The sequence below is a fragment of the Budorcas taxicolor genome, chromosome 3 (genome assembly GCF_023091745.1).
Source record: "Budorcas taxicolor isolate Tak-1 chromosome 3, Takin1.1, whole genome shotgun sequence".
Lineage (NCBI taxonomy): Eukaryota > Metazoa > Chordata > Mammalia > Artiodactyla > Bovidae > Budorcas > Budorcas taxicolor.
In genome coordinates this window covers 74924976-74944522 of record NC_068912.1, presented here as the reverse complement: position 1 = coordinate 74944522, position 19547 = coordinate 74924976, and the positions used below count along the sequence as shown (strand labels likewise).

Here is a 19547-nt window from a genome sequence, read left to right as displayed (position 1 = left end):
GTGCCTGTACTGTACTGTTTTGATTACTGTAGCTTTGTAATATAGTCTGAAGCCAGGGAATGTGATTCCTCCAGCTCTTGGTTCTTTCTGTCAAGATTGTTTTGGCTATTCCAGGTTGTTTTTGTTTCTATACAAATTTTAAAATTGTTCTAATTCTGCAGGAGGTGCCATTGGTATTTTGATATGGATTGCATTGAATCTTTAGATTACCTTGGGTGGTGTAGTCATTTTAACAGTATTGGTACTTCCAGTCCAAGAACACAGCAAAACTTTCCATCTGTTTGTATTGTAGAAGCAGGATTTTTTAAAAGTCAATTTAAAGAGAAGGAGGTATATCTTAAAAAGCTAATTGCTCAAAATAGGGATTGGATTAGGGGCATGATTTGCTAGACAACAGGAAGTCAGTTTGATCCCCGTTTCCTGATGGCTCAGTGGTAAAGAATCAGCCTGCAGTTCAGGAGAGGTGGGTTTGATCCCTGGATTGGGAGATCCCCTGGAGAAGGAAATGGCAACCCACATCAGTATTCTTGCCTGGGAAATCCCATGGATAGAGGAGCCTGGTGGGTTTACAGTCCTTGGGGTTGCAAAAGAGTCAGACATAACTTGGCAACTAAACCACCACCACCATTAACTCTAGTTCTCGGTTCTCTGTTTTACCTGATGATTTAGAAGTAGTTTTGAATTTCATTTAGCAACTGCCTTCCATAACACAACATATTAATCCTTTACATGTTCTGTCCTTTGACTGAATCTAAAGCTGGTTCTTTGAATGATAATTTACTTCAGACTTGAATTAGAACCTTTGTTGATCAGTTTTTCCTTGAGCTTAACATTTCTGATGTTTTGATGACATCATGTCTTTAAGAATTGCTAGAAATTAGGGCTTTCCTAAGGGCATTAAAGGAAAGGCACAGTTTGCCCCCAAAAAGTTGCCGACTTTTATTACCCGTTTGCTTCTTCAGCTCCAAACAATATTTGAAAATGGAGTTTTCTGTTTCTATTGGAGTTCCATTGTAGACATATCTGGTATGATGTGCCTGCATTTTTTGAATAACACTGTATTTTAAAGTCTAGTTTGCACATTTGTTCTTCTAGAGAGAGACGACGACGAAGAAGCAGAAGTGGTACAAGATCTCCTAAAAAGCCTAGGTCTCCCAAAAGAAAATTGTCTCGTTCACCATCCCCTAGAAGGTAAGTATTAATCTTTTATTAGATCTATCCTGTTTTTCAGAAACTGTCCTAGGATTTTTCTTCCTTCTCAGGAATTAAAATACTTAAGAATGTGCTGATACATTCTCTTCATGACTTGAGATTGTTAGAATAAACACTGTTTATGATTAGGCATTTTAGACCTGTAATCAAGTTATAGTCTTCTTCCCTGTGTTACTTGTATACAGCTTGTGTCCAGTGATTTGAAATTGGATTTTTGTTAATCTCCTTATAGCAGTGAACTTAACATCAAGCTTACCATCTAAAACAAATTTAAACTTATTGCTATTTAAATAATGGCAAAAATTCTTGAGCACTTTGTTTCAAGCATCTTGTGAGCATTTTACTGTCATCCTAGACATAAAAAGGAGAAGAAGAAAGATAAAGACAAAGAAAGAAGCAGAGATGAAAGAGAGCGATCCACAAGCAAGAAGAAGAAAAGTAAAGATAAGGAAAAGGAACGGGAAAGAAAATCAGAGAGTGATAAAGATGTAAAAGTATGTTTACAAACTAATATATTCTGGTGTTTTGGTTGATGTTGGTACTTTAAAGAAGTAATTTTTCTGTGAAGACGTTTACTTTTCTTATTCTCCTTGGCAAAGCAGGTTACACGGGACTACGATGAAGAGGAACAGGGGTATGACAGCGAGAAGGAGAAAAAGGAGGAGAAGAAACCAGCAGAACCAGTTTCTCCTAAAACAAAAGAATGTTCTGTGGAAAAGGGAACTGGTGATTCACTAAGAGAATCTAAAGTGAATGGGGATGATCATCATGAAGAAGACATGGATATGAGTGACTGAACCATGCCTCTGTGGGAATCTAACTGTGTACATGCATCAGTGTCATTCCTGTGTGATTTCTTAATGCTGTATTTGTTCATCTCAAACCTAGATGTATACAGCTCTGAGTCATAAATGGTTATAAAGCTCCTGATGTTGATATTAGTTATTTACATCCAAAAGCTTTTAGGAAAATGATACAGGGGTAACCAATTCGTGACAGGGTGAAATCTGATTGAGTAACCAAGCAGTTTTACTATCCTGGTGCTGCTTCATAACAAAAATGAAAAGCTGCATGCATCTACAGCAGGCATGGATTGTTTATGTTGTATGATCTCCTTTATTAAGTAAGTTCACTTATAGTATTTCTAGAATTTGATTCATTGCCGTAATAGAGCCATGTAGGGAATGCACTGATTGCATGTTAATTGTGGCAGGAATATCCTAAATGTCATTAAAATCCTTCAACATGATGGATCTACTTATGGTCGTTTGTTGACATGACAAATTAACCTCCTTATAGTTACATCTGGAAATGAGCATTTGAAATAGATAATCCTTTAAGCCTTGTGGCTAAATTTTTGTGGCTTTTGTTTAACTTTGAAAGGTTATATATGCACTAACCTTTTTTGATGGCTATAATTAGGCTTTAATTACAGAAACAAGATTTCAAATGAGACTGTCTTTGGCAGTAAGTAAATAGCATATTTTGAAGTAGAGTTGTATACTTTTTCATAAGGTGTTTGGGAATTTTTTTTCCTAAAATAATTTATTCCACATCTACATCAGTGACAGCTGTTTGCCTATCCTGAAGTCCATCTGTAAAAGAAAGTTAGCTTTTGTCCTGAGTTTGTTTTCCACACTTTTATTAATTTGTTTTAATCTCATTGTTGGAAAAGGGGGATAGTGCATTTTAAATTGACCTTCATATGCTTTTAAAAATAAGACAAATCTACTTGATAATGTACTTTTTATTTGATCTCAAGTTGTATAAAACCAATAAATTTTGTGTTACTGTTACTGCAGTAGTAATTTTATGCACACAGTGATTCCATGTTAAATGCAAAGTAGTTAGGCAACTGTTTTCTTACAGGAGTTTCCAGGCTTTACTTTTGTGCAGTAAAAACAAAAGTAGGCTACAGTCTGTGCCATGTTGATGTACAGTTTCTGAAATTGTTTTACATGACTTTGATAATAAAACCCTTAAACTTATGTTTATGTTCTGTAAAAACGTATTTGTATTTATTTACATTGTTGAATGTATGGCATTTACCTCACTCATTTTACAAATCAAGTTCTTTCTCCTTGCAGACCACATATTTTAATATAGCGGTAAAATGAAATCCATCGGTAGTGATTAGTTGCCATCAGAATTGTCAAAATTAGTTTAATTTCTAAAAAAGTCTTTTTAAGTGTAATTTTATTTCTTATATTTTGGGTGTAGGATTTGCGTTGAGTCAAGCAATGAACTTTAGGATAAACAAATGATCCCACCTATATTTAGTAAATTTATATTTTTGGTGAATATAAACATAACTTTTCTGGAATAGTATAGAAACTCAATGGTATGTATCTACTGTACAGTACTAAATAGTATATTTATTCATTTATGAAATGAGTAGTGTTTGAGTGGCCGGGATTAAGGGGAAAATGAGACTTGGAATTGTAGCTTTTATCCAAGTTGGAGTATGATTTTTTTTTTTAATCTTTTAAAATTGAAATGCCGTATAGAAAAGCACCATTGTTTTTACAGTTTGTAGTAACTTTTTAAAGATTTTATGGAAAGGAATTTTGTCTATAGTAAGACATTGTAGTAATGGTCCGAATAATCACTGCATTTTTAAACACAAAGTTGAACGCAAATGACATTTCTTTAAACTTAAAAATTTAGTAGAAAAAAATCTAAAAGGTTGAACCATATAATATTGTCTTTTGTAAGTCAGAAACAAGTAAAATATTGGCAGTTTCACTTGGTTAAGCCTAATTTTACTCATTCTATTCCCTTTTAGTCTGAATACAAAGTATGCTAATTTCTCAAAAGGGATTAAGAAATTTTTGGCCTTAAATAGTGCTACTGACTTAAGATACTATCAAAGGGAGTCTGTATTTAGGTTATTTTTCAGTGAACATTTATGCACAAAGGTAGAGTTGCAGGTTACATGAGCCTTTAATACAGATGAGTTGAAATCAAGTGAACACTGCCTCCACTGAGTTTTGTTCTGTATTTGATAGTAAAAATGATTTAAAAATAAAAGTGGTTTTGTTAGAAAAATGTTTGTGCTATTTATTTGTTTAAATTCTTCAAGAGTGAATGAAGACAGTGGCCATGTAAGGGTCCAGTCATGAATTTTGGCTTCAGTTACAGCTGGGGAGACGTGTCTGTCTTACTCATTTTTCTGTTTGTAAAATGAGGAGTAATATTTACCTTGTAAAGTAGTTAAAAGTGTAGCCCTGTACACCTGGTCAGTAAGTGGTACCTACTATTTAATTATGGTGCTCTTCAAAGCTATATAAAATTTTAGTTTGGGAAAATGGTTTAGCAAAAGCACAAGGATAAATTTCTTACAGTGATGGCTATGTTGCCCTTTATGTTTTTGTAAATATAGATTTTGGATAATAAGCTTCCTGGTAGTGATTTCTATGTGGAAGGTAGAAAAAACTATAGTCATTTAAGGGGAAGAAAAACTCACCGGGCACAGTGAGAACTTGTTTTACATTTACCTTGGAGCTGCATCTTAAAACAGGTTCTGCTCTTGTTACCATATAGGCTGCATAAGCCAGCTTTTCCTCTGATAGAGCAGTACCACTTTCCTCACTTGGCACCTGATTAAGTGGTCGATGCTGGTTGAAGTCTTCTGTGCTGGCATCAAGATTAACATTCTTTTCCTTCTGTCTCAAGTCTAGCTAATGCATCTCACTCCTATCTAAAATACTTCTCTAATCAAGTATATGTAGTATATATTTAAGTATATTTACATATGGATATAATGGAGATGCTATTGGTACTTTCAGAATATGTTACAGAGGTAGTTTTTAAATGAGACTTCTGAGTTGTTGATTCTGAGTGTTCTATTTTTGTTCCTACTTTAGTATCAAAGATTACCTAAAATTCATTCAGACATTCTTCAGCAAAAGAACTCACGTGTGAACAATGCTAATTCTTTACCAGTGGGGATATCCATAAGAATATTCTTAAAATTTACAGTAGGTGTTAAATACCAGGTTTTGGGAGACAAGCGTCAGGTCAGCATCATATAGTTTTGCTCTTCTTTTCATTCAGCATTCAATCCAGGAAGCAGAGTGACTCAAAGGTTTGTTAGAGTTTTGACCTTAATTGTGGGAGCTGTCTTAATGGTCTCAAAATTGTCTATACTATGCATCTGATGCTAGAGACTCAAGCCACAGGAGTCAAGAAAAGCAGGCTGGTTGGAGGGGTTGAGGTTAAATTGAAACTACAAGCTGGAACCCACAAGAATGAACTCAAACAGCTAAAAGTCTATGTACCATACGTGCCATAGCCAGAAGTACTATTCTAAAATGAGCTATAACAATTTTTAAAAATCATCACAGGTATCGCCTAATGGCATTAACCATCACATTATTGGGAAGTAATTACCTTCCAATTAAAGATCATCACAGGTAGTTAAGTCACATAACAAAGTTTCACTGTCAGTTGTCTTTTAAAGGTCCCAAATTTAGGTATTTTGGAAAAGATACCTTTTGCTGGAGCTAACAGTACTAATCAGTAATTCAGCTCAATAGTAAAGGTTAGCATACTACAAATAGAACTTGTAATTCACCTAGATTCTTAACAACTGTCAACCATGTTGTTTGTGTGTGGGTCACTCAGTTGTGTCCGACTCTTCCTCCCCATGGACTGTAGCCCACCAGGTTCCTGTCCATGGAATTCAGGCAAGAATACTGCAATGGGTAGCCGTTCCCTTTTCCAGATCTTTTGACCAGGTCTTCTGCATTGCAGGAAGATTCTTGACCATCTGAGCCACCAGGGAAACCATGTTGGCAAATAAAATAATAAGAATGAACAAAAGGAAGCACCCCTTTAGTATTTTCTTTACTCATTCCTTTGTGGCCTCGAAACAAGCTGTCTGCTGTAGGCTAAGTGGAAACTAGGGAGAAGCTTTAGTAAAACACTTGTTATTCACCACCCTTCCCTCAAGATGTGAATGATAAGCTGTGCATGAATAACACTATAAAAGCATTTTTTTTGTGTCAGTGGGGATCAATACCAGTTCTAAGCAGGAGAAAGAAGCTGAATAGTTTTTCAGCTGCTCTGACGTGTTCCATTTCCAGACCATCGTGTGTAGCTATACTCAAGATATTATCCGAGCATCAGCTTTGTGCCTCCCTCTTAATGAAGCTTCATAATTTACATGAATGTCTAGTCTACAGAGAGAGGCAAATTGCCTTCAGGGAATTTTCTTTTAAGACTATATTCTTTTGAAACCATAGTGGTGGCAGGGTATATTGAGCCTTTTAAGTGGCCATTTAAGGTAACCATTTTATAGTCCAATTTTTAAACAAGTTTTTTAATCACAAATGGAAGGCATAGAGAATTTATGAACCTACATTATAAAACTTAGATCTTCATGTAAGAGTATCAAAATATAAAGTTTTTATCTACTTGAAACAGCATATAGCTTCACTCATTAGCTGGATTAAAAGGCACATTTTGAAAAGTCTAATATTGTGAAAAGTTTATTTGCATTAAATAGCTCCTTATTTTTACCATCATAAGAGATACTGACATATACCTGTCCTTTGTGATCAGATAAAGACATTTTGGAATGGATAATTTCTTTCTACTATTATTTATGAGAGAAAGTTAAAAACAAAACCCAAGTGCAAAAGTTTCAGTAGTCTTCCTACCTCCAGTGTACCCCGGCAAAAGTCACAGCTTGTAGGGAATTGGTAAGTCCTAAGCTGCAATGTACCATTTTTTCCCCGCACTGAATCAGTACAAAAAAGATCTGCAGTATATTCCTGAAAGTATACCATATTGCCACAAAGTAAGGGAGCCTAAAAGCAACAGTGATCATTCATTACCTTTCAGTCTCTCCAAACCTCATATAATCATGACAGGATAATAGAATCTCTAAGTCACTTGATCAAAACATTCCCAAAATAATAGGGATCAACTTCTATTCAATAAACCTAGTATGGTTTTACCCACTCTTTCCACAGAATTCAACAGACCCACATAAGGTAGTAACTGGTCTTTGAATTTTTTTAACTATGATTATTTTTCATCATATAAAATGTATTTAATAAACTGTCAACATATGCAGTGTAATAGGTATCAGCATGGAAGATGCAGCTTCAAAGACGTTTATTATAAAATTTCTTATGGTTGATGCTTTGGATTTTTAAATAAATCATCTCTTCAATAAAGGTCTCTAAACTCATTATTTAAAATCCTGGAAAAAGTTTAAATTACTGATAACTCTAAAAAACTTGACAGATCCATTCTGACATTTCTCGGGATACATTTAAAAAACATTTCTTCAGCTAAGTTCTTTAATGTAACAAAACATTTTATGACTGTTAATACATTATTCTCCCTAATTTATATTCATTCTTGGACCTTCAAACCATCTTGGAATAAGTATGAAAGATTTTAAGTGCAAAAATGAATAATGCATGATTTAAACACTGTGGAGGTAATTAAAATCAATAAATATTTTCTTGTGACTTAAAAAAATAACTAGGAATTGTCAGTCTTGAGTACGTTTCTGGAATTTAACTTGTAACAAATATATTCTGTTAGCATATAAAATGTTTTTACCTTATTTTGAAAGCATTAAATATGTAGGGATGTCCAAAATATGTGGATTGTTTTTAAAACTGACACAAATGCATCCATATACCACTAAAAACAAATGAAATAATCAGAATGATGTGCACTTATTAGGAAGCAAGTTTAAATATTTGGAATTTCTTTAAAGTGCTCAGATTTGGAAGAAGAGTATCTTTAAGCATGCTAACTGTACCTTATCATGAACACAAAAAAGGACTTTTAAACTCAAGTTTAGAAAAAAAAACCGAGGTTCTATGAAAGGAAGATTAGTAACAAACATTTTCCATTGAAGAAAGAATTCAGGTAAAAATAAATAGCACCACAATGAATTGCACTAAGGTGCTAAAGGAGGTACCTTATTCCCTGCAGAGTGAACGCTCCTTCTGAAATGTATTGCAACATATAAATGCAACTGTTTAATGGTTACCATTTGGTTCATTCATCTACAGAAAACTGCATTCCTTCTAGTTCATTATATTGAACGAACATTCAAATTACTGAACTATACATAATGTTACATAGTTTACATTTTATGAAAACAAAGCTTGAAGGAATATTTATAAAGGTCACCTTGAATATAAGATGACAAGTTTAAAAGGGCTTCGTTTATCTTAAGACATTTAATTTATGTTAATGGTCCAGGAGTGTTTTAGATATAGATATAGATATATGCATATATATTTCAACAAGAAGTGTAAAAATTTTTAAAAACAAATCACAGCACTCAGCTGTTTTACATAAGAAGGACTTGGGGTCATTAAGGTGTCAAACTATTACACTTATGTATATTTTTAAAAAGACTGAAAATGGCACATCAGGAAACTTGCTGAAATTCTTGTTAGAGGCCCATTTCATTATATCACTGATGTGTCAAGTCAACATTAATTCCCTTTTCCTCGATGAAAGCATTTCCCTTCTATTTGGATTCACTCTGGGGTCTCTGCATTCTCTAGCCTTCCTTGGTTGAATGGCATCATCTTCTGTGTCAGTTAAAGATCAGGAAAACGGCTTGGGTCTTCCTTGTAGTCTTCAGGTATGGTGAAGATGGAGCCATCAAATTCATCATATCGAAACTCCTGAAAAGTCACAGTGGCTGTGATCGTAGGAAACACGGGTATATCTAGAGAGGACAATTAATGGTAACACTGTAAAATGAAATGGTAACTTATTTATAGACAATGAAATACTGTAAAAGAGAAATATATATATTCCTTAAAGTGTAAAAAAGCATTAGTCAGGGACCAGACAAACCCTAATACATGTCTAGTATGAGTGTGTTTGGCAGGGATGAGGGATGTGGGGGGAGAAGTTTGGCTACTCATGAGAAAAGAAAGACACCAAGGCATCAAGAGTTACATCAAAAAATCAAGGTCCCACTGCTCCCCAGTCTTAGAACTATAATGGCAGATTCCACTAGACTATTTTTTCTTTTTCTTGGGGCAAAGGGATGGCTACATTTGTACTTTTTTGCATTCTGATATATTTTCTTTAGAATGTAGTGTATAGACTCTTGAATCTGAGCTGATTTTTTTTTTTCATTTAACACATGAAATGCATTAATCCTTTTTTGTTTTTAAAACACTAAAAACAATCCATCACTTAAATATATGAGATAAAAACAATCTTGTCGGAACTGGAGTAATATCATACCACCACAGCCTAATATTTTTCTAAATAATATACATTTCTAGCTGAAATTGAGTTAAATCTGACAACAAAAATGACCAAATGGGACTTCCCTGGTGGCACAGTGAATAAGAAACTGCCTGCCAAAGCAGAGGACATGGACTCAATCCCTGATCTGGGAAGTTTCCACATGCCATGGAAAAGCTAAGCAGGTGCACGGCAACTAATGAGCCCTGTGCTCTAGAGACCAGGAGCTGCAATCACTGAGCCTGCGCGCCTAGAATCTGTGCTTTGCAACAAGAAAACCACTGTAATGAGAAGCCCTTGTACTGCAACGAAGAAGAGTAGTCCCAGTTCACAGCAACCAGAGAAAGCTCACACAAAACAACGAAGACTCAGCACAGCCAAAAACAGATAAATGAATAAATTTATTTTAAAAAAATTAAAACTCAAAATTTGATCACTCTGCTTAGTTTTATTCCTAACACAATTTATTGGAAAGAACACAAATTATAAAACCTGGGTTGATTGCTACAAGTCATTTAACTTATCAGCCTCCAGGATTTCATCTATGAAATAAACTTGAAAGCCTCCTTAAAATTCTGAAATGATTCTATGAAAGCTAAGTTGAATGTCTGTCTAGGATAAAGGCATACCATTAACTAAGTCTGACTGTTACAAACCTAGTATTTTATTGCAGAAAGTAATATTTTCACACACACAAAAAAACTAAACACAGAAATCAACATAAGGATTACAGAGTTTTTCCAGTTATTTCTGAGGAAAAGATCATTCACTGGGGCCTACTGAGTGAAGATTCTGTTCTGATTCAGAGGTCAGCAAATTAAGGCCTATTGCCTGGGCCTTGCAAGGCCTACAAGCTAGAAAAGATTTTATATATTTTAATGGTTTTAAAAAATGGTTCATGCAGATAAAATTACATGAAATTCAAACATCATTGCCCATAGTAAAGTTTTATTGGAACACATGGTTTACTTACTCTCTATGGCTGTTTTCATTCTCTAATTAGAGACAATAGTTGTAACAGAAACCATATGGTCTGCAAAGTCTAAAATACTATCTTTCAGAAAAGTTTGCTGACCCTTGTTTTAGGCACTGGATATAAACCAGTAAACAGGAGAAAACAAATTATGCATTTAAGGAGGTTACATTCTGGTTAGGAGATCCAAACAAATAAGTAAAGAGGAACTGTGACTGAGGATCCAGAAAAAAACAAAGCAAGTTGGGGGATAGGCAGTTTCACTGTTGAGGGTAAGAGTTCTTGATTAGGGTTCAAAAGCAAATCTCAATAAAGGGAACTTTCAGCAAAGACCTGAGAAAAGAAACTATACAGTTGCCTAGAGGAAGAAAATTCTAAGTAAAGGGAGTAAGTTTTTTGATTTTTTTTTTTTTTTTAAAAGCCCTAAAATCAAACAGTATGGTTTATTCTGGGGACAGGTGGGAGATCGGTTTGGCTACAGCCAAATGAGTAAGGGACAGATTAGCAGAAGATGAGGTCCGAGGAGAAGTAGGCAGCCAGTTCAAGTGGGGTTTAAGTCAAGGAAAAGTCTTCGGCTTTTACTCCGGATGAGATGGAAATCAATAGATGGTTGTGAGCATACTAGCAACACGTCTGAATTAAGTTTGGACAGAGATAATGAGAATTTAATGTAGGATGACAAAAGTAACAGGAGAGATGTGTTCCAGAAGGAGCAGTCAGGGCGGCAGGAAGAAAATCGAGAACTCTGTCTCAGAAGAGAGGAAGAGAATCTGCACCAAGAAGCTCCGCTGTTTCTAGCCTAAGGCTGTTACAAACTTATTTTTGTATACAGGCTTTTATGTGAGTATATCTTTATTTTTCTGGTACAAAAGGCTAGGAATCCAATTGCCTGACTGCATGGATGTTGGATAGTTAGTTTTTATGTTTTTGTTTTTTTTTAAAGCAGCAGCTAAAACGTTTCTAGAGTGGCTGTACCATTTTACATAACCATCAGCAATATGAGTGATCGATCCAGGTTCCTCACATCTGCACTAACATCTGGAGTTGTCACAATGTCTTAGTTTTTTTAAATAGCATTATTTATTTATTTTTGGCTGTGCTGGGTCTTTGTTGTGCTCATGGACTTGCCTCAGTTGTGGCAAGCGGGGGCTACTCTCTAGTTGTGGTGCACAGACTTCTCGCTGCAGTGGCTTCTCCGCTGACTCGCGGGCTCCAGAGCGCAGGCTCAGTGGTTGTGGCGCACAGGCTTAGTTTCTCTGTGGCATGTGGGATCTTCCCAGACCAGGAATAGAACGAGTGTCCCCTGCACTGGCAGACAGATTCTTAATCACTGGACCATCAGGGAAGCCCCAGCAATGTTTTATTTTAGCCATCCTGTTGCTGCTGCTGCTAAGTCGCTTCAGTTGTGTCTGACTCTTCGTGACCCCCGTCCATGGGATTTTCCAGGCAAGAGTACTGGAGTGGGATGCCGTCACCTTCTTCTTCTCTGCCATCCTGTTAGGTATATACAATGATCTCACTGTGGTTTTAGGCTTCCCTGGTAGCTCAGCTGCTAAAGAATCTGCCTACAATGTAGGAGACCCCGCTTCGATTCCTGGGTCGAAGATCCTCTGGAGAAGGGATAGGCTACCCACTCCAGTATTCTTGGGCTTCCCTTGTGGCTTAGCTGGTAAAGAATCCGCCTGTAATGTGGGAGTCCTGGGTTCGATCCCTGGGTTAAGAAGATCCCCTGGAGAAGGAAACGGCTACCCACTCCAGTATTCTGGCCTGGAAAATTCCATGGAGTTTCCATGGGGTTGCAAAGAGTTGGACATGACTGACCAACCTGCACTTTGTTTCACTGTGGTTTTAATTTTTTGTTGTTTTTCAGTTGCCAAGTCGTATCTGAAATTTTGATATTTGTAATTTTATTTTCATACAGTTCAATATATTCTTTTCCCTTGAGATTTCACCACTGACCCATATATTATTTAGAAGAGTGCATAACAGAATACCACAAACTGGAGATTCTCCTGTTATTATTTCTAGTTTGACTTGACTGTGACTGGTTTCCATTCCTTTTCAATTCTTACGGTTTTATTTTATAGCCCAAGATACAGCCTATCTTGGTATATGTTCCATTAAAAAAAAAAAGGGTACCCTGCTGATGTTGGGCAAAGTGTTCCCATAAATGCCAACTAGGTGCTCTGGTTTATGGTGGTATAGAGCTGTTCTATAGTATCCTTGCCGATTTTCTTTCTAGTTGTTCTGTCAGCTGTTGAAAGAAGGATGTTGCAGACTCTAATAATAATTGAAAATCTATTTTCCCTTTCATTCTTTCAGTTCTTGCTTCACCATCCTACAGTTCTGTTGTTTGGTATATACATATTTAAGATTGCTTTCTTCTTCATGGATTGATACCTTTATTGTTATATAATACCCCTCCCCGCCCCCGTAATTTTCTTTATTCTGAAATCTACTTTGTCTAATATTAATATATCTAGTCCTGTTACCCTTTGATTCATGTTTTCATGATACATCTTTTTCCACCCATTCATTTCATTTTCAACTTGCCAAAATCATATTTGAAGAGAGCTTCTTGAAGACAGCATGTAGTTGAATCCTGGTTTTTAATCTATTTTTCCAATCTATCTTTTAAAATGGTCTGTTTAGACTGTTCACATGTAAGGCAATTATTTATATACTAAGACAGTTCTGCTGTTTCATTGCTTTTTTGGTCATCTCTTTTTTCATGTACTTTTCTTGCTTTCCTGTAGGTTACAGGAATACTATTTATTTGCTTGTTTACTTTTGGCTGCACCATGCAGTATGCAGAACTTCCCTGATCAGGGATCAAACCCCACAACCTCTGCAGTAGAAGCATGGAGTCTTAACCACTGGACCACCAGTGACATGACCACATTCTAGAATTTTATTTGTATTTATCTATAGTATTTTTGAGTATATCTCTTTGTACACCTTTTTTTTGGTAGCTGCTCTAAGTATACATTATATATAACTAACTTATCATTGGTTCCTGATGTCATCATTTCAGCAGTTCAAGTGATATAGGAAAACCTTGCCTCCCCCTCCTTTACCTCCTTTTCACTTTCCCCTATTTATAATATAACTATAAATAGAAAGAATGGAGAGATAAAAGTAGACTTGGAGTAACCTGGCTATGAGAAGCAAAGGTTAAAGGCAAGTGCTGGGTAGGGTAGAGCTAAAGGGATTGTTCTATTAGATTGGTTGAATTTTTCTCTGAAGTTTGGCCATATTCCCTCACCTCCCTGACCCTGACTCTTTTTTTTTTTTTTTTAAGCCACACCATACAGCTTGCGGAATCTCAGTTCCCAAACCAGGGATTGAACCCAGGCCATGACAGTGAATGCCCAGAATCCTAACTACCAGGCCACTAGGAAATTTCCTAGATTGGTTGACATTTAAAAGGAGAAAGACCTTTGACTGGTTGAATTTTAAAAACCTGAACACAACCTAACAGCTAAGAGAAGAAGGCTGTACTGGGCTTCCCTCGTGGCTCAGATGGTAAAGCGTCTGCCTGCAATGCGGAGACCTGGGTTCGACTCCTGGGTCGGGAAGATCCCCTGGAGAAGGAAATGGCAATCCACGCCAGCACTCTTGCCTGGAAAATCCCATGGATGGAGGAGCCTGATAGGCTACAGTTCATGGGGTCGCAAAGAGTCGGACACGACTGAGTGACTTCACTTTCACTTTAAAGCAGTTGGGAGGTTAAGGAGAAATGTAGGAAAACAGAGCCAGCTTTTTTAAAAAGTGGGAAGGAGAACAGATCCATAGTACAAATGAAGAGATTACTCAAGCTAAGAAAAGGGACACCACTTACAATGAGATAGAAAAGCTATAAGAAAAGATAGCGCTTGGGGCAAAAAAGTTTGTATGAAAGGTTGGGAATAATGAGGGAGGTCTCATTATTTCTGATGGCCTCTTTTTGTAACTAAGAAAACAAAAAAACTCATCTGCTTAGACTGTGGGAAGAAGTAATGGAGGGGATGCAGATGGAGACTGATGAAGGAGGCTCAGATTTAGCCTTTGAAAGCAAACTGAGAGAAGCAGCAAATCAGAGAAAAGATCATTCAAAATTAGCATTTAAACTTTGGCTGAGGACTTCCCTGGTGGTCCAGAGAAGGTGGCACTAGTGGTAAAGAACCCACCTATCAATGCAGGAGACATAAGAGACACAGATTCGTTCCCTGAGTCAGGAAGATCCCCTGGAGGAAGGCATGACAACCCACTCCAGTATTCTCGCCTGGAGAATCCCATGGACAGAGGAGCCTGGTGGGCTACAGCCCATAGATAGGGTTGCACAGAGTCATACACAACTGAAGCGACTTAGCACGCATGCACACCAGTGGTTCCCCCTTCCAATGTAGGGGACATGGGTTTGATCCTGGAGTTGGGGAACTAAGATCCTACATGCCACAGGGCAACTAAGCCCACGCACATGTTTCACAACAATAGAAACAACTACAGAAGCCCCGATCACCGCAATGAAGAGTCCACGTGCAGCTCAGCCAAAAAAACAAAAAGCTCTGGCTCATTTTGAAAACATACAGTTATGTTAACAATTTCCAGATTTCCCCCCTCAGTTGTACCTTCTATCCTAAATATAGAAACAGAAATGACTGAAGATTAAACTGACCTAGGACTAGATTTTATAGGGTCATTGTAAAAGAAGGACAGAGATGAGAAAGGTACTTAAGCAAATTTCCTATGAGTATATAAGCAAAAAATTATAAATCCCTTGTCAATAAAGCTTTATGTCAGAGAAATGCCTGCAAAAAAGTGCTATAGACTTTTTTCCCATATAACCAAGGTGTTTCTTTTTCACAAAAACTTGTATTATAAGGTTTGACTTTGGCTTGGAACTTAAAAAAAATGTGAATACAATAATAGTTTCATATACTTAATCCCTGCCCTCTATTCAGGTTTGTCACTTGCCTCTTAAATACAATATACAGAACAGAGCCAATGCTTGAACTATTTTCTGGCTATAGATAAAGACAGTGGGATTTTAAGCTTCTGCAGAAAAAGTTATGTGATGATCCATAACTCAAACACTCAGCTCTTCTTTAGTTTTTAGCAATTTCTGCCTACAATCTTATCATTGGTTTAGTCAAGTAGATATAGGGTTCTCAGCATTTTTATATCACAAAGGGAATCTAGAATGACATATTGAGAATATGTTTTAAAATCAATTTTAATTCACAATATGCATATTCCCAAATTTGAAAAATTGAGAAGGTTGGGTTTTAATTTTTAGTAATAAAAGCATTACTTCTGGGACTATAGCACCTGCCCTAATAGTTCTGAGATGTGGTTTCAGTAATATTGAGTGAAACAAGATAAATAAATCAGAGGAATTATATAAAAGTTTTATTTTCCCTATAATACCCCCACCCCATCCAGAATATAAACACCAAAAGGACAGGGATTTTCACTGTCTCTCATCATTAGAAAAGGGTTCAGCACACAGTAAGCACTGATTTAAATACTTGGTGGCTGGATCGATGGGTGGTATTGAAAGCCCCCATGGAGCTTAGTGAAGTGAAGTCACTCAGTCGTGTCTGACTCTGTGACCCCATGGACTGTAGCCTATCAGGCTCCTCCATCCATGGAATTTTCCAGGCAAGAGTACTGCAGAGGGTTGCCATTTCCTTCTCCAGGGGATCTTCCCAACCCAGGGATTGAACCCAGTCTCCCGCATTGCAGGCAGATACTTTACCATCTGAGCCACCTGGGAAGCCCCCCATGGAGCTGAAATCACTGCTAAATCTAAGCCTCAACTCCTAAAGAACCAGTAAATAGTGTCTTACTCCTCTTCTTCTAATATAGTTAAGAAGATAAATATATACAAAATGATTTTACTGTTTTGAAAGATCATTGTTAAAAGTGAAGTTAGGTTTAAATATTTAAGACTGAAAAATAAAATGTAGTATTACTTTATCACTGAATATGACTGTTGACCCCAGAAATATTCCCACTGTTCAGAAGCTCAGAATCTGCAGAAAATATGGGCTAAAATCCTGTCTCTCGATTTCACATTAAAATATTATCACAGTGCATAAGTTCACTCACACCCTCTTGAATGAAATATTTGTATATCCCTCACTTACATTTGCTTTAAATCAAGGAGAGTTTTCATCAAGCATTTTCTATATTTGACAAAATATGAATATCAATGCACGTAATTACAGAAAAAAAACATAAAATTATAAACTAGGAAATCCATATTCCTTCAAAGAATATTTCTTTTTAATGTTAGTAAACAGCTCTGTATTTCTAACAGACATTAAACTTACATGACAATTTTTCTCTTACCTAGTTTTACAGGAAAGCCTGGAGGAAGTTTCATTTGAACAAATTCTCTAAGCTTATTAAAGTGCTTGAAGGGAGCTATTACTTCCAAAACATTCAATAATCTGAAATATGGAAGGAGAAAAAAATTTTTCACATTGATTTTATTGTGTCCTTACGTTTTATAACTACATGCTCCAAACTTACAGTATCACAGCTCCAACATCACAGATGTTAAAGATGAAAAAATGACACCTCCTTTACCTCATTTTTTTTTGTTTTATTATTCTTTTCACTGTGTCAAGGTCTATAACTTTTACATTTTATTGTGCAGCCATAATTTCCACAGTTATTTGATCTTAGATCTACATTTCAGCAGACTCAAAGCTCACACTAGTCCTCCTCCTAAAGTCTACACATTCCCAAGTTCTTTAATTAGCCTACTGTTTGGATGCCTGAATTTCACTGTCAATTTTGTGTGTGAGAGGGCTCCTAAGTGTTTATTATTCCTTGATTTCTTGCAGATTTGATAAATGAGTATTTCTTTTTCGCATATGAAAGGGGACTCTGACTGGCACAGTTTCAGTCGATACTATTCCCTCTTAACTAACACAGTCTCACAGGGTCTCCTGGCACTCAGGGCTACACTCGTCATTATACTGTGACTCATCCTTTTAGCCTTTGGTTGGATGAATTTGATTTCAAGGAGTATTAACTTTCTCTCAAGAAGGGCTCATGGCTGCTGTACTGACTGAATTCTTCTGTGTCCTTTTCAATTGCCTTGATATATAAATGACACCTTACCTAATTGTGAAAAAAAGTAAGGTCAGGCTGTTTTTTCAACACCTTTTCTCCCGAATGCCTTTAGAGAGTTCTCTATTATAACAGAAATGCAATAGTTTAATCAGGAAAATCACTGTTACTACTTCTTGTCTATTTTTATTGGAGCCTAATCAGACTGCAGATTTAATTCTCCACACAAGAAAATTTGCTTCTATTATATTTTGAATACTATTTTGTTTACATTTTGGAGGCTTTTTATTTAAGTGGAACAGCAACGATCCTTATATTGAACCATTCTCCTCCATAAATCAGTTCAGTTCAGTCACTCAGTTGTGTCCAACTCTTTGTGACCCCACGGACTGCAGCACACCAGGCTTCTCTGTCCATCACCATCTCCTGGAGCTTACTGAAACTCATGTCCATCAAGTCGGTGATGCCATCCAACCATCTCATCCTCTGTCATCCCCTTCTCCTCCTGCCTTCAATCTTTCCCAGCATCAGGATCTTTTACAATGAGTCAGTTCTTTGCATCAGGTGCCCAAACTGTTGCGAGTTTCAGCTTCAGTATCAGTCCTTCCAATGAATATTGAGGACTGAATAGTATTATCCTCCACATATATTACTTCTCAAATTCCTTTAACATTTTCTTTCACTGGACTTCCGGTGGTAAAGAACCCGTCTGCCAATGCACGAGACACAAGAGATGCGGGTTCAATCCCTGGGTCCAGAACATTCCCCTGAAGGAGAGCAAAGCAACCCACTCCAGTATTTTTGCCTGGAGAATCCCATGGACAGAGGAGCCCGGCAGGCTACAGTCCAAGGGTCACAAAGAGTCGGACACGACTGAGCAGATTTACCAAGCACATGCACTTCTTTCACTGGATTCACTATTAGCTACCAAATTTAATTTTTGGCCACATCTGTTCTGTTCATTGTTGTTTCTAATGTATTTCTTTTGCAATAGTGCTATTTAGAGCTTAGTTTATTTCCTTAGCTTTATAATCTCCTTTTCATTTCATTCTATTATACCTTAGAGTGATCTAGTTTACAGATCATGTTCTTTTATGCTCTCCTAAAGTATTTCTAAAACTTATATTTTCACTTCTATTTTATTCTAGAATGAGTTCTTTATCTAGCTCTTACATACTATCTATGTTCCTTATTTTACTTTTTTAAGGGGGAATGGTTATAATTGCCACATTTTATAAATTCTGAGATACCTAATTTTTATTCACATATTAACATCTCTGAAATTGGAATAACTCCTAAAACTGATAACATCTTATAATTTGCCACAGTTTTCTTCTTCCTTACAATATATATGCAGAGTATCTTAGAGTCATTTTGGGTTCAAGATAAGATAAATTTTGCAGACTTGTATGTATGGCTAATTCCCTTCCTACATCTTCTGAGAACTATTATTTTCCTCTTTGATCAACAGCTTGAAGACTAGATATGGAATTCTATCTACTCTTCTAAAACTTGGCTACTGAGGAGTATAGGATGTGTATAGAATCTGTAGAAAAATAAGGGTCCTGCTCTCTTCCAAAAGAAATTCTTTTTTAATGTATTAGGTCAGACTGGAAGTAGAAGGATCTAGGAAGGAAAGCCTAGGGCTTCAACTCATGCCCAGCTTGTGAGAAGCCTGAATTTACAGTTCTGTCAGAATCGGCTCTAGCTACCCACCTCCCATTCCACACATCTCTCCAAACTGTTTTTTTTTTTTTTTTTTTTTTTATGAGCAACTGATGAATACAGGTTTGAAGGATATATTCAAGATATTCATGGGAGTATTGTTTATAATGGTGACAAACTAAAAGTAATTTAAATGTTTATCAGTAGGAGGATAACAAAATAAATGGCAGTACATTAATACCATAAAATACCAAGGAAAGAAAAAAAAAAGATAATGTAATTATTTTAAGAACTCCAAGATGACTCACTTTTAAGAGAAAAGAGGAAACAGAATAAAATGCAGACTATTCCCCCATTTTTACAAAAAATGCTAAAAAAACACAAAGCA

At 36.3% G+C, this 19547-nt stretch overlaps 2 protein-coding genes across 5 annotated transcripts in view; one reads left to right on the top strand and one right to left on the bottom strand.

Moving 5' to 3' along the window:
- SRSF11 (serine and arginine rich splicing factor 11) overlaps positions 1–3417 on the top strand; it is a 35383-nt gene extending 31966 nt beyond the window's left edge. Inside the window, exons 10-12 of one of the 4 annotated variants that reach the window (XM_052637024.1) lie at positions 1096–1191; positions 1568–1706; positions 1815–3417. In XM_052637024.1, coding sequence (XP_052492984.1) covers positions 1096–1191; positions 1568–1706; positions 1815–2009 — 430 coding nt within the window. In that variant the 3' untranslated portion in view covers positions 2010–3417. Of the gene's footprint in view, positions 1–1074; positions 1192–1567; positions 1707–1811 lie in introns of all 4 variants that reach the window. The other 3 variants (XM_052637023.1, XM_052637022.1, XM_052637021.1) reach the window with 3 other exon arrangements.
- Positions 3418–8445: 5028 nt separating this feature from the next.
- ANKRD13C (ankyrin repeat domain 13C) overlaps positions 8446–19547 on the bottom strand; it is an 89329-nt gene continuing 78227 nt past the window's right edge. Inside the window, exons 12-13 of the mRNA XM_052637391.1 lie at positions 16766–16866; positions 8446–8923 (exon numbers count right to left, since the gene is read on the bottom strand). Coding sequence (XP_052493351.1) covers positions 8793–8923; positions 16766–16866 — 232 coding nt within the window. The 3' untranslated portion in view covers positions 8446–8792. The remainder of the gene's footprint in view (positions 8924–16765; positions 16867–19547) is intronic.